At 41.6% G+C, this 15,171-nt stretch overlaps 1 protein-coding gene across 3 annotated transcripts in view; it reads left to right on the forward strand.

Moving 5' to 3' along the window:
* Positions 1-2,036: 2,036 nt before the first annotated feature.
* sv2ca (synaptic vesicle glycoprotein 2Ca) overlaps positions 2,037-15,171 on the forward strand; it is a 30,814-nt gene continuing 17,679 nt past the window's right edge. The window contains exons 1-2 of one of the 3 annotated variants that reach the window (XM_069138785.1): positions 2,037-2,054; positions 8,733-9,349. In XM_069138785.1, the coding sequence (XP_068994886.1) occupies positions 8,752-9,349 (598 nt within the window). In that variant the 5' untranslated portion in view covers positions 2,037-2,054; positions 8,733-8,751. Of the gene's footprint in view, positions 2,055-2,572; positions 2,759-8,537; positions 9,350-15,171 lie in introns of those variants that run through there. The other 2 variants (XM_069138783.1, XM_069138784.1) reach the window with 2 other exon arrangements.

The following is a 15,171-nucleotide window of genomic DNA, read 5'->3' on the forward strand; positions in this document are numbered from 1 at the left end:
TAGATGTTTTGATATGAAGCAATTGATTTTTTTGTGTTTCTAAAAGTGAGAGTAAGAAATTAGATGGGCTGGGTGTAACACAACAAAGAGCTTGCTGCCAGTTGGTTTCTGCAGTGGACTGTGCAGTGGAGTCTCACTGGTTGTGCTGGTATAGTTTGCAGGATTTAATGATGTGAATACTGAAAGGCTGAATGTCCCTGTGCTTGCATCAGTCCGTTATTTCCTTTTTTCCCTCCCTCACTTTATCCAGGATTCACTCGCGGCTTTCAAAGGCATTAGGATCTGACATAGCGGGCACACAGACAGTCACTGTTTCACACTTCATCTAAAGAGCCTACTTATCTTTTAAGCTCATGTTAGGTTACGCAATTATTATAACCGGATTGTATAATCTTTGTGTCGTGCTCGTCAATACTATCACTCCCTCTGTGGGCATCGTTTGTGGGCTGAGAAAAATGAAGGTTTTGTTGTGCTTAAATTGCATCTGAGAATCAGGGGCTTTACTTACTGTGCAGGTCACTTGATATTGCCAAATTAAGCTCATTGGAGTGTAAATAAAGGAAAAACATGCTGTGGATGAGTAAAAAAAATAAAAGTAAACATAATACTTGAATCACAAACAAGAATCCCAAGCTGTGAGCTGAAAAAAAATAATACCACAATAAAAAACACCATCTATATGAGAGAAACAGGGTCGTTGTAACCAGAGATACAACCATATTCTTCTGGCTTCATGGAGTAAAATAAGAGCAATCACTGTAAATGTGCTTTTGAGAATTCTGAATGATTGCCAGCGGCAGTGCATTAGCACTGAATCCATCTTACACATGTACAAGTTGAGCCGATGTACATATAGATATACAATTGTTTATACAAATATAAACTACATTACCAACATGTGACCTGGGATGATGTGTCACTAAAGTGTAAAACCCTTCCATTATTGTGTTGTATGTTGCAGAGGAACCTTTACAAGCATCAGCTGGACAGAGTGAGAATTCCACAGAACCAAAGTTGCATTCATAACTCTTCTCTTTTCAGAGGTCCCCGAGACTTGTCATCCAGTGGGATAAAAGGTATATTGTGGTTGAGAGGTGCCACTGCAGTCCATAAAATGGCCTCAGTCGTTTCTTTTAAATAACTGGGAAGCTGCCAGAAGTAACTTGTGATTTTCCCGGTGGGGATTCATCAGAGATGCTGAAAGAAGGTGGCGATTCCTTGGAAATCCTGCATTGCCATAATGCTCCTGCAGCTCGACAGGGAGGAATCAAGGGTGGTTATCAGTCACATGGAAACCACCTCGATCGGAGAGTTCTCGAAGGTGTGAGGGAATCGACTTCTGACCCTTCTCTCTATTTTTCCATTAGGGGTCCAAGTGGAGACCATTTACACACATGTGAATGATATGCAAGGTGAGCAGTGTCTTAAGTTGCTTAGTGACTGACATGCTCAAGGGTCACGACCTGAAAATAATTTTCATGTAACACAAATAAAGCCAAACTATGTGACTACACCTTTGATTACAACTTCCCACTGATGTATGAGTAACCCTTACACTAAATCCTACTGAGGCAGTTAATATGGGGCAGTGTTGGAGGAATGTCTCAAGTCAGTAAGAGACAGACTTTTGTTCAAAGCTACTTTACTACTGTACTTTCGTTCTGGCTTGCCTCCCAAAATGAATCATAACTACATTATTTAATAATTTCTGGTATTTATAGTGCTATAGATATGATTTATTGTGTTGTGTAAAAATTATATTGTAATGTACTGAACGTTTTCCTCATATAACAAATGCTTTCTATGTATTCTTTCATTTTCTGTTCCATATTCATTGGTTAGATCAACTACAACTCTTCTGAAGGGTCAGCACTCTGTGATTATTCACGGAAGATATTCAAATAAAGCACCTGCACGTTCAGAGAGGTGGCGAATGTGCGCAGGGGCATAAACAGCAGTACAATAACCTGACGCACTGAGACGCGCAGATGTTGGTCGGGACAGAAGTCGTTGAAATGCACGGAGCGGCTTCAGAGTCGACTCTTCGTAACACGGTGAGCTTCCGGACAGCTCCACTTTTGCGAAAACAGTAATCGTTGAAATTGAAATCAGTCGAGTGAAAGCACCGAATTACAAAAAATAGAAATCAATGTTGTCTACAGAATTTAGATCTGTTGTTATTCTTGCAGCTCACATAAAAAAAGTGGGTAACTTTTCGACTAAGCAGCAGTTTTGGCCCAAGCAGGCATCGTTAATTCCCAAACTAGAAGTCCACTTTATACTCACCATTCTCCAAGACGGAATAAATAGTCTTGTTCACATTCGTACAAAATAGTGGGTTTGCCCTACAGTGAATGGATGAAAGCACCGACTGCTTAAATTAGACCTTTCTCATCTGTTCAACATTCGTGCGCTGCAGCGTTTCACGTCAGTCACCTAACTAGATTGTTCCATCAGACGGAATTACCCGCATCACTCAATGAAATACAATTATTGATTACGCTGCCCCTCTCTCTGCTCCCTCTCTCCTGCCACCATCTCTCTTTTTCCCCCCTCTCTCTCTCTCTCTCCTTTCCTGGAGTGCTGCAGCGAGAGGACTGCATAAAAAAAAAAACCTTGTCGTGCGCTGGCAGTTACCTCTGATCCTATTCTACAGTAAAAAGCCCACAATATATATTTTTTAATCCAGAAAGCGATAGCAGGGTCTGATGCAATGGGTTATTATCAGCTCAGTACACTCTTCTCGCCGTAAATGACGGTAAGTAATTACTTTTTCTTTTTCTTTTTTTTCCTTCAGAAAACATGCTGACTGGAAGATTTCCGACTTGGAAAAATCTGTTTCAGCCTTTTGTAATCAGCTATATTAAGGCTCACATGTGAAATTGCTGATCTATTTGCACCTTTTCAATGATATCTCCAACGAACGTCGATGCTGGGAGACGGGAATGCGTCATTATTTATTCACAAGTTTGTTTGTCATTTGTTAAAAGTTGGAATTGTTTCCGGGCATGTGTGAGTTCACTAAACTGAGTCTGCAAAAGTGGAGAAGAATCGGTTGCATTAGCTGAAAGTAGGCTGCCGTCGTGATTAATTGAGGGATGTAGTGGGGATGCAGCTCCAGGTTCTGTTTATTTTTTAATTGTGGAATCCAATCAGTTCCGTATTTTAGGGCTCGCATACATTTGACTGTTTTCTTTATGCACATGTTGATGTCTAATATCTGATTTAAGATACGTGAACAAGGTTTTCCTATTTAATCTGTGGTTGGAAACCTTTTGTTGTTTGGCTCGGGATAAACACTGACTGGAGCTCATAGTTTGCCCATCTTTAATGCAACGCCATGTTTTAGTGAAACACTTGTCCTCGGCATGAGCAGAGTTTCGGGTTGTTGGCTGTGGACTGTTCATGCTGTATAGTGCAATCCAGCCACCTGCCCCGGGGCAGTTAAAGCACTCTGCACTACCGCCAAAAGGAGGAGAGGATGCGGGAGCAGGCAACTGACTCATCCATGAACTGCACCTTAAGAGGCAGTGAGCGATTGACAGGCACACAGCCGGTGAACTGGAAATCTGTGGCAAAGTGCTTTGTTTGCAATCCCAAGGCTCCTGTAGTAGTCCTGCTGGGTTCACACTGAGGGGGTGCATCAATGAAAGAAATGTTAGATGAGGTAAAGTTGCAGGTTGCAGAATTCAGTCTTTTGGATGTAGTTTTTTTTCCACCACACGATAAACAAAAGTGTCAAGGCATTGTTACACCCTTCCTCCGCATTCAACAAAATCGCCAACTCAATCATCCTTTTACTTGTAATTCTGTTATTTACTCTAAAGTTTATGCAGCAGAACAAATGCTATTTTTAGAGGAAGACATTTTCTGTTCCAGTGTGTCACTGTTAAACGGAAGAAAGGACTCAAAGTACAAAATATGATCTGCCAGTGACGATGTATAAAAGTAGAGAGCTTCATAAAACAGTCTGCGCATTTTCTTGACATGTACAAGCAAATGGGCAAGTAGGGGTTTAACAGATTAGTAATTATTGCAGTTAACTGAAATACTTTTACTTTTAAGAACCCTCTTGTCATCCTTGTGTCGGCCTGAACAGTAGTGTGATTTTATGTCAGAAAGAAAATCACAAAGTTTTTGTTTTTTTCGTGATTCCTACAACTTTAGACACACATACACACGTATACTGTGCGTCACATTAAACAGTTTGATAAAAGGTTCCTTGTAAAACAGAAACAGTAAATGTGTCACATCTACCATCCCCTGCCTATAAACTGTTATTGCGTCACTGCAACGCAAATGCTCTGCAGCAGACAGTGGCCGTGGCACGTTATGTTTCGTATCTCCTATATATTGTGTCAGCAGTGACGTGTGCCGATGCGGTCAGACCATGTATTTACCAAGAAGATCAAATACATATCAGTTAGATGGGGGAGAAAAAAAGCAAAAGAGACAGCACACTTTACCCTCTAAAGCTCTTCAGGGTGCAATGGGAATTATATTTTTATTCTAATAACTCCTGAATATGTTTTCTTTCTGCCTTTACATTTTATGATTTAAAGAAATTCACACTTCTGGACAGATTTTCTGAACATATGCATTCTTTATCCTTTATCCAATCTAAGTAAAGGGACTCAAAGCATCAATGTTAAAATATATGAATATAAACAGGGAGTTCCCTTTTTCTCAGCTAAGCTTGGCACAGGAGTGATTGAAATCAGTGCTAATATTCTCAATTGTATTGCTCTTCATGGTAGGAACCTGCTGCAGCTCCATTGTCCATACACATACATGATATATCTGTATGATGTAACTTTAGCACTGCTGGTAATAATTTGATCCTGTCACGTCTTTATCATGTGGTGGATCTTTTAGTGCTGTGTGGCAACATGATTCCTATAACATCTCGACAGCTACAGTTTTATTATATTCTCATGAGGAACAATTGGCCCTGTACAACCACTGTCCCCTCTCTCCTCTTCCAGTAATGGCATCAGTGTTTGATGAAATCTCCTAACACAAGACGTCCCGGGCTGGATGGGCTTCTGCCTTCCAGATGAGGTCATGGGCTCATCGTTGTGATGGGATTACATGTGGCTCTGCCCATTTAGAGATTGGGCCTGCTTTCTCTGATGCTAATAGAACAATCCACCCGTCATGCGACGGCGCTTACGCATGTCTTTGAAGGGCAGGACGCAGACAAGTCAAACCTGACTGGGATGGAAAGCATTCGTGATTCTTGCTGGGGAAGGGACATAAACTGTGAAAAGCATTTATTATAATATTCATTGCTAATACACTAATAGTTGTAGTGTCTAAGGATGAGCGGCATACTACTGCCCTCAGTGTTTTATGTCATTGCCTTTTTACTTGGGAAAAGCCATTGTTTAGACTAAAAAACTGCATTTAGCCAAAAAGGGCACCATTGATTTTCCTTCAAGTTCTCGTGAAAAACATTTAGTATTTGTCTCCACCAAAAGTTCGGGGTCAAGCTACCAGAAATTATAGGACAACAATTGATTTTTGTATTATTATTATATTGTATTAACAACCTGCTTGCCTCTGCCAGTCTGTTTGGTGACTGCTGGACTCAGCTGGTAGATTAGCACCAATACTGACATCAATCCTTTTGACAAAGTACGTTGCTTATAGGAGGCTGATAATTGCCTCACTATGTTTTAGGTTGTTTTGACTTACGTTGTTCATTACTGTAGTCATCATTACTATGCAATATGGTGTAATTAATAATTTTTTCCTGCCAAAATGCCCATTTCTAGGATCATTACTGCACCATTTTCGACTAATAGTTAATGCTAAGTGTTGAAATGGATCACCTTTGTAAAGAACACACACTCTGGATATTAACATACTTTTTATTTTTAACTTTTCCAAAACTGGTTGTCCCCAGTTGAATATATGGCCAGCACTCCTGTAACTCTAATCTCTTCATTTGTCTGTATGTCCATACCAGGGAAAATTTGGGGCCAAGTGATAATTGACCAAGAGTTTTTTTTTTTAAATATTTTAAAGAGGTTGAAGGAAAGCAGGCCATCCATCATGCAGACAGGGGGTATCGCCGGAGCAAGGCCTATTTTCAGCCATCCTCACATGGTTCACAACAATGGTACGCACACTATATTAACTCTATATATTTTAATTATATGGAACAGCTATGCCCTGGGACAGTGTAAAGTTCTTACTGTTACAATACATTTCCCCATTACAATTTTGGTGTATTATCAGTACAAGTATGATTAAATGATAAATTGGGATAAGGTAAGAAAGATAAGGAAATGGGAGAAATGTATGAATGCTGGATTTCCAACTACTGGTGGATATTGAGTCTTGGCTGAATCAAAGGAAGTTGTAAAAAAAGACTAGTGAGCTGGTTATGGTGTAAAAATGCACAGGTGATTTCATGAAAGAATGAACATGACAAAGAAGCATCAGTGGAAGTGAAGGGGGAGCCTGAAAGCAAAGCAGATAATAAATAAAGAAAAAGCAGGAGAAACAGGATGTGGTAGAGATGGCATCAAATAAAACTGAGATTGGTTTGTTTGGCAGTGTTGGTGGTTACGGAGTTTGATTGTGATTGCTCCCGTTGCTCGGGCTGTCTGCGCTGTCGGGGTCTCGTCAGCTGCGTTCAGGTGAGGTTTGGTCGCTTGTGCTCGGGTGTCCTCTGAGCTTCATCACCACTGACAGCACGCCTCACCACACACTCCATTGATTTGCTGACAGGCAGGCTCCACCAGTGTGCAACCCCTTTTGCCGGTGTGTGCTTTCTCGTTTTCCGTAAAAATGTGTGTGAAAGCTGACATGATTTAATCCTGAAACAATAAATGGGATCTGTTCAGTGACACCCCATGAACTCTGACATGCTCCCAGCAGGGTGTTAGTCTACTGAGGAATTCAAAATGAACTTTATTTTAAGATGCTGTCAAAAAAGAAGTTTCACATATGACAAGAAGCCACAATATTCAGTGTAAGAATTGTTTAAAGAAACCTATGCCACTTATCTCATATTTATGCAGGATAACAGCATTTATTATTATTATTATTATTCTATTGAAAAAAGTGGAAAGAAATAGAAAATTTTGCCAAGTTCATCCTTTGTAATGTTGCTTTTGGACAAAGGAAACAAACTGATTGTTAAAATGCTGTCACTCTGCTCATCCTTAAGACAATATCTGAGGCACCACCGGTGTCAACAGAGGCATTAAAAATCATTAGTCTACGTGTAAAGGAGTATGCTCGTAACCACAGAAGTCATTCAATGAGCCAAAAGGGATTAGTAGAGTCACCTTGAATCAGCAGTGTCATTTTGCCCAGTTAAATTGCATTATGGGAGCTGGAACTGGGTCCGTGATTTGTGTCCTCCTGACAAGGCTTCAGTGTTCATTAGAGGCTGTGGCTAGCAGCTCTTAGACACATGGGAACTGCACACACTGGACAGCTCTGACCACACACACACACACACACACACACACACACACACTGGACAGCTCTGACCATCCCCACCCTGCTCATAAATATGCACTCTATGCTATTTAGAAATGTTTTAGAATAAAGTGAGCAATTTAGTATTTTCTAATTCAACTGAGTGGATTTTATAAATGTTGTTTTTGTTTTGTAATAGTTGTGTATGTGTGCATAGATTAAAGAATAAACAGGCCGGGGTGAGCCTGTGGAGCACTCACATGAAATCATGTTACATCATTTACACTGTTAAGCTGGGGTCTCCCTCCCATTGCTGGTATGCCAAGATGGGAAAGGGCTTCCCCTATCATGCTGTGTGCATGCACACTAACATATGTCAATGACATGTTTAAGTGTGAGAGACTGTCTTTCTGGGTATCTATTTATGTGTGCCTTTTTCAAGTGTGTTGTGTTAAAGAGACTTGACTACACCAAATTAGCAGCCTTACAAACCAGTCTTGTGTCCGTTTGTAGCCACTCATGACCATTCCTCCTTCCGGTGCATGGATTACGTTTGACAGTGTCGTTCCAACTGGATCGTCACTGCCATTGTAATGAACGAGCTATTTTATTGGGGGCAAATTGATTTTGGGCAGAGCCTTGTTTATTAGCCTCTGTTCCTCAGAGCTGATTATGAGTCAGCAGATTCAGCATTTCTGTTTGAAGTGATCGTCTCTTCCAAACTAAGGCCAGCTCATGAAATATAGAACAAGGAGAGCGCCTCTGGAAATTAAATGTTCATTCTGAATAAAAACAGAGAGCTATACAGAAGCCTTTTTCCCTCACATCAGTCCAAATGATTAAAAGGCCTCGGCGAATGGTGAGTGAATGATTAAAGAGGGTATGTGCTGTCAATGGGGTGTCAACCGTTAGTCTGGAATAGTTATGGATATAGTGGTGGGAGACGTGAGTTACGGGCACGATCTGATGAACATCTCCCTGTCTCTGACTTTATTTCTCCTTTCTCTCTGATCTCTCCCCTGTCCTTCCTTTGGCTCACTCCTTTTTTAAATTTTATTATTTTTATTTGTCTCTTGCTTACCTTCCCTCTTGTCTTTCAGCTTGGCCGATGATTGCTACAGCCATTGTGGGCTATCTCCTGTGGTGACTGCAAACTCAAGAGTTTTCGTCCTTGCTGCATCTTGAGACCCACTGATCTCACCATTCCTGCAATCCCACCGTCAGCTGACATTCACCCCTCTTTCCCCTCTCCCCTCTTTCTTCTACTCCTAACTATCCTCTGAACTCCTGTGAAGATCGACCGGTGGAGCTGAAATGGAGGACACTTACAATAACAGGACTTCCCTGGCTAAGGGAGCCAAGGACATTGTCAAAGAGGCCAAGCGTCATGCAGCAAAGAAAGTCAACAAGGTGGTGGACCGTGCTACAGATGAGTACTCATCTCAACACAATTACAGCCGATTCCAGGATGAGGAGGAGGAGGATGAGGATTTCTACCGAAACCCCCCAAGGCAGGATGGAGAGGGCTACCATGACAATGAGGAGGGCTCCAGCGATGCCACAGAGGGCCACGATGATGAGGATGAGATCTACGAGGGTGAGTACCAGGGGATCCCCGCGGCAAGAGACAAGAAGCATAAGGAGGGCCAGGTGGCACTGGGACAACCGATGTCAGATGCCACCAGGGACCGTAAAGAGCTGGAGCAGGAGAGGCAGGCTGATGAGGAAGAGCTGGCCCAGCAATATGAGCTCATCATCCAGGAGTGTGGCCACGGGAGGTTCCAGTGGCAGCTGTTCCTGGTACTCGGGCTGGCGCTCATGTCAGATGGGGTAGAGGTGTTCGTCGTGGGCTTTGTGCTGCCCAGCGCAGAGACGGACATGTGTGTGCCCAACTCCAGCTCAGGATGGCTAGGTAAGGATCCTGTGTGTGTTTGTGTGTTGGTGAGTGATTAGGCATCTACTTGTGCCAACAGGAAATGATGCAGTTCCTTCGAAATGTATTAAATTGAGTCTGTTCAGTTATTTTTTAAGATTCTCAATAGTGTTTTTCAAGGACTTTTATCAATAGCCATTAAGTCAGCTGAAAATTTAATTGTGGGACAATAACATTCACTTGGCTTACTTTCTTTTTTCTTCCCCGTGAGAGTAATGTTGGCTGAGCACCTTTGGGTGTAGGGAACTTGATTAAAATAATTTTTCATTCACTTCACTTTCATTTAATCTGCAATTTTACAAAGCAACTTTGTTACCTAAAAAGATCGGGGTATGAATAATAGTAATAGTAACAACAATAATAACTGAAATAGGGTTCTGTAGATGAAAATAACCCTGAATATGTCATAGGGATGTCATCAGGGTGATATCAGCTCAGGCTTGGAGACTACAAGTCTGTGATTTAAGAAACAAAAAAGCTAGAGGCGTCGAGTGTGAAAGACACATGTTGACCAGGCAGGGTGGGTATAATGAAAAGACATGCAGCTGCATTGTGGGAAATGTAAGATCCAATGCTTTTAGAGTTTGATTCAGGCTTGGGCCTGAAAATTGGGACATCTCGGCCTCTGCACTTTCCAACAAACAGACCGAACAGAAAATCACAAGAATACTGCTTTAAGTAACTAGTTACTAGTTCCTCTGATAGCAAAAAGGGTCATTCCTTTTTTTAGCATCACAAATGACCAAACATTAATATAGAATTTTAAATAAAATACAAATTTTACATCAAATTTGTTGTTGGCTCTGCAGAGGTACTACTGCAGAGAATAAATAGTTGTACTATATTCTACATGTTAAATCGTATTGTCTAAGAACATTCAGTGCATACTTTAACAGCATTTAATGATACTGATGCAACTATATCCAACATCTAACCATTTTAGAATGCAAGTTTACTTTACCAACATGTTCTGTAAGATTATTGTTTGAATTAGCACGTAATGTAAAACTTGGATAAAACAATGGTCCACCTGACTTTATATGGAATAATGTTAGTTTTAAAAATAGGATAAGTTCTGTGTGTTTGTATTATACATGTCAGACTTTATTCTATATCAGTGCCTCACTTGGATGAGGTGTTTCGGTCCACTGGTCTCCGTGTCAGGATTAAGAGGGTTGCTAGTATTCCCTGTGTGCTCTGTGGATTGAGGTGGAGTCTCAGCAGTCCCAGTAGCTGCAGGTGTATAATCCATCACCAGAGCGCTGTGTACAGGGGCTGACTCACTGTGTCAGTACCAGAGTGGAGAGGACATTAAATCAGGCGCACAGCCCTTAGATACTATCTGCCACAGTGAGACATGACAATACATCAACTTCACTGCAACATCTGATGCATACAGCAGGGCCTCTTTGAGAACAAAGGTTGCACTGAAAGTTTGAAAAATCTGGATCACAGTGGGTAAATGTCTAAAATCATGTGCATGCCCTGTCACATTTAAAATACGTTATAGTAAATTAACATTTATTCCTAAATGTTCTCCTCTTGTGTGTGATCCACACAAGATGTTGTCTTTACTGCATCTTCATTTTTCTGTCTCTTTCCAAGTATCCATGCAAACTCTTTTCTTCCTCTCTAGCCAAGCAAAGTCCTGCAGGCATTCATGCTCTACGCTCTGCTTCTCCTTGTTCGTGACTCCATCCCTCACCCCCTCACACCCTCCATTCTATATGCCTCTCTTCTCTTCTCCCATCCTCCCCCATTCTCCTCTTCTCTCTCCTACTGATTGCCCTGAGGCTCCTCCCCGTTGAGGTGAACATGATTGCTGTGTATGTGTGTGTGTGTGCATGTCTGAGCGGAGCCTACATGATTACTATGACCTTGTTGGTATCCATTTGGAGTTTTCCAGACTAATTGCACTTAATTACAGCCAACAAAATGAAGTGAGTTGATGTTTTACAGGTGCCATGTCAATATTTTATTGCCTTTAAGTGTAGAAATAAACAGGCAGTTAAATCTGTGAATTCATGTGATGAGGTGGTCTCATTTTTTATGTGCTTTACATAACCTTTATTTAACCAAGCTGCATGACATGCTTCTTTTGCAATGAAAGCATAACAGTAAGCTGTCCTTTTCATGTTGGTTTGGTGGTGGCAATGAAAAATAGCACTCAGTGGGAAGACCCATGCTCAGCTTTAGCAGTAGTACCCGAGTACCTGTGTGCCGTGGGAAGCTCGTGAGGTATGAAGTAGCTGCACTAGTGGTTAGTTATGGTGCCACTAAAGGGGTCTTGATTGTGTATGTTTTTCCACCTGCGTCACACCTTCCTGCATGGTGGCACTCCTCACTTAGTGTATTTACATATATTTAAGTTAACTTTCTACTGTGACTCGATTTCCTAGACATCATGCACTGTATACACAGTAATCAACAGGGTTTCTGTACTTCTTGATTTACCCAAAATAATTCCTGCCTTACGCTTGTACGCCTCACCTAACCAGTCAAGTCGTAGTTTCCATCCATACCTTTATAGACTCATGACATCTAAAATGTATGCTTCATACACGTCCTGAACCCGACAGCAATCAGCACAGCTTCAAGGTGGACAGTCAAGTCAATGCACGACCAAATGTGAAATATGGTTACAGTCTTCCCTTCTGTTCCTGAGCTCTGCCGTTAAACAATGGCCGGAAAAGTGTTTTGCAGAACATTATGATGTTACGGTGAAGTTGACCTTTGACCTTCTGAATATATAATGTCTTCACTTCATCATTTTCTCCTATTAGACATTTGTGTGAAATTTGATCAAATATTGCATGATATCTTGAGATATGACCACAATAATGTTTTGTGAAGTCACAGTGACCTTTGACCTTTAACCAGCAAAATCTAATCAGTTCATCAATGAGTTCAAGTGTGCCAAATTTGAGGAAATTCCCTCAAGTAATTTTTTGAGGTATAGTATTCACAAAAATGGGACAATGTCTGGCCCCAAAATTCTTGATCTTGGACAAGTTACATCCAATAAGTTCATCGTTTGGGACAAAATTTATATTTCTGCCAATTTTTTTGGAAATTTACTCAAGTCATTTTTACGATGTCGTGTTAACAAGAATGGGAAGTACATGCGTATGGAAGTACGGACAGGCGGAAAACATAATGCCTGTAGTTAGAGATGTCGCCGGCACAGGGGAATAAAAAGCCAATAAGAGGCACTCATGGCTGTCAACATCCAATTAAACACAGGCAAAAAAATCACCCCAATAAATCAAAAGTTAAAATACAGAAGCAAACATTTATAACACTGGACAATTCAATTCAATCACTGACAACATTTGAATTACAAGGTTTTGAAAAGATTTGGTATTTGGTTACTACCTGAGCTGGACTCAGTCACAGTTGAAATGTGCAGCTCCATTAACCAAACAACAGGCACAGACAGGGACATACTGCACAGACTGAGCTGAATGTAATGGGATAATGCAGTACAGAAACACAAAGGCCTGAATAGGATGGATGAGAAGAGTGCTGATTCGATTACTGGATTCAATTTGGTCCTTACTAGTTTCCCGATCTCGCAGAAATCTTTACATTAGAGTAACATCAGGATGAAAGATGAAGTGCTGGGTTAGGAGGGGGTGAAATACTGTAAATACCTTGAATAAGGGGGCACGATGAAGCGGCGGGGAAAGGCAGGCACTGTACAATGCAATATGTGTGACGAACAGGCGAGAGGAGAGACAGCTTTGAAGCACAGAGATTACCAAGTTAGAGAGGAGTAGTGGGGAGAGAGGTGTGGGTGGACGGGAGTAGAGAGGAAGAGATTGGTGGTATTTAGAGCACCAACAATGTAAGGGAGAGGCTCAGCCATCATCTCAGACACAACCGACAAAGGGAACACATCACCCTATCATTATTATCATTATTTGTTCTGTTAGGCTGTCTTTTCCTTGCTGAAACTCCCCTCATTTTTCCCTTTGACTCTCTCAACTCGGCTGTCCTCATTTTCCTTTAACAGCCACCTCTCCTTCTCTGCCGTTGATGCTTCCCTCTCCTCCTTTCTTGTTTCTTTTACTTTATCTTCTTTTCATCCCGGCTTCCCTGTTATCTGATCTCATGTACCTTTTCATTTCTTGGCTTTCTTTGTGTCCTAACTTCACTCTCTGTCTCCTCTCACGCTCCATCTCTACAGTACTTCTCCCTCTTTGTCACTTTTCATTTCCTACCATTCCTGCTTTTTCTCCCTGTCTGTATGAGCCAGCTGGCAGGCTGTGTGGGGCTGCGTGGTCCAGGGGCAGCTGAGCATGGCTAAACTGCAGCAAGATCGCAGCGTCACTGCAGAGATTACACTACTTGTATCGTGCAGCTACCTCCACATTGTGTGGGAGAATGTGTGTGTGGATGGGAGATGAGGAAGGGGAGAGTGTTTGAATGAATGTCTGAGCATTTCTGCGCGCATATGAACCAAACATGCTGTCACCAGCAATATCAGCCACAAGTAAACCATGTCTAACTGCTCGCTCTTATCAGCGTTTCATAGCATCACTGTATTTCATGCGAATTATCACAGTCTTTAATGTTAATGAAGGTTGGATCATTACTGATGCTGAGTGAGTCATTTTAAACCCTGCACTCTGGGACCTATAATAGGTTACTATCATATAGATTCCATTGAATTCACGCCCCCCACTGATATGACTTAAAAATTACAAAAAAGCTTCAATCTCTTTTTCTGCGGAGGTGGCAGAAGACGGAGGCATGAATCCGATCAAACTGACACGATGTAGTACAAATGTGATTACACGCTGCTCAGCGTAAAGGAGCTGTTGACAGTGGAGCAAAGTGGAAACTAAGGCAAACAGTGTAAATGAGAGGGGAACACCAACGAGAGGAGAGAGGAACAGGGGCGTAGGAGGGAGGAAAGGAGGAGAAATGAGGAAGGGGAATAAGAGATGAGCAAAGAAACTGGAGAGCAAAAAGGAGAGGACGCAAGCAGTGAGAAAAAGAAATGGAAGAAAGGTTGAAAAGAGAGGTGCAGAAGAGGAGGAGAGTGGAGGTAAAAGGAAAGGAGATAAAATAAGCTCAAAGTAATGATGTAGAGATGGAAAGAAACTGAGTGCAGTACAAACATTTTAAACAGAGAAAAGTACCATAGTGTAGTCGCAGCGAGCACCAGATACGCTGTTGTATGATAGTGACACCATTATGAATAAAACAGGATGGGTGTTTTGCGCGATGCTGAAACAGTTTGCACCATTAAGAGCGAAGAGCATCAAAGCATGAAATCAGAGAAGAGGTCGTGATGCAGCTCAGCGCTCCCACGGCTCTCAGGGGGCTCCTTGGTATGTGACAGGGCAGAAAACACTGCACTAAGGCCTCCCTCATCCTCCCATCCTCACTCTCTTTCTCCTACCCTGTCTGGCAATTACTGAACTCTCCTCCCTTATTACCTTTTTCTCTATTTTGTCACCCTCTTCATTGCTTTTGCACTTGCTGCTGCTGCTGCACATGTATTTAATTTGTTTGCATTTGTGTGTGATCCTGTGTACATTTTCATTCTTTATCTTCATCTAGTTCCCAATTGGTTTGTTCAGCAGTACTAATGCAAGTGTAATATTTGAATCGATCAATTCAATTTACTGTTTGGTCCTATGTGTGTGTGTGCGTGATTGTTGCAGTGCTATTTTACCCTAAAAGAGCAGCTCTGTGGAATTTGTCTTGTCTTTAAAGTGTGACTAGGATTTTGCTGAATATTTACCATTCTCGGAGATGTGTTTTGACATCTCAACATAGTGTCACGGGGC

The sequence above is a fragment of the Embiotoca jacksoni genome, unplaced genomic scaffold, assembly GCF_022577435.1.
Source record: "Embiotoca jacksoni isolate LCO1_2020_lvr unplaced genomic scaffold, fEmbJac1.0.p SCAF_8, whole genome shotgun sequence".
In the NCBI taxonomy this organism is placed as follows: domain Eukaryota; kingdom Metazoa; phylum Chordata; class Actinopteri; family Embiotocidae; genus Embiotoca; species Embiotoca jacksoni.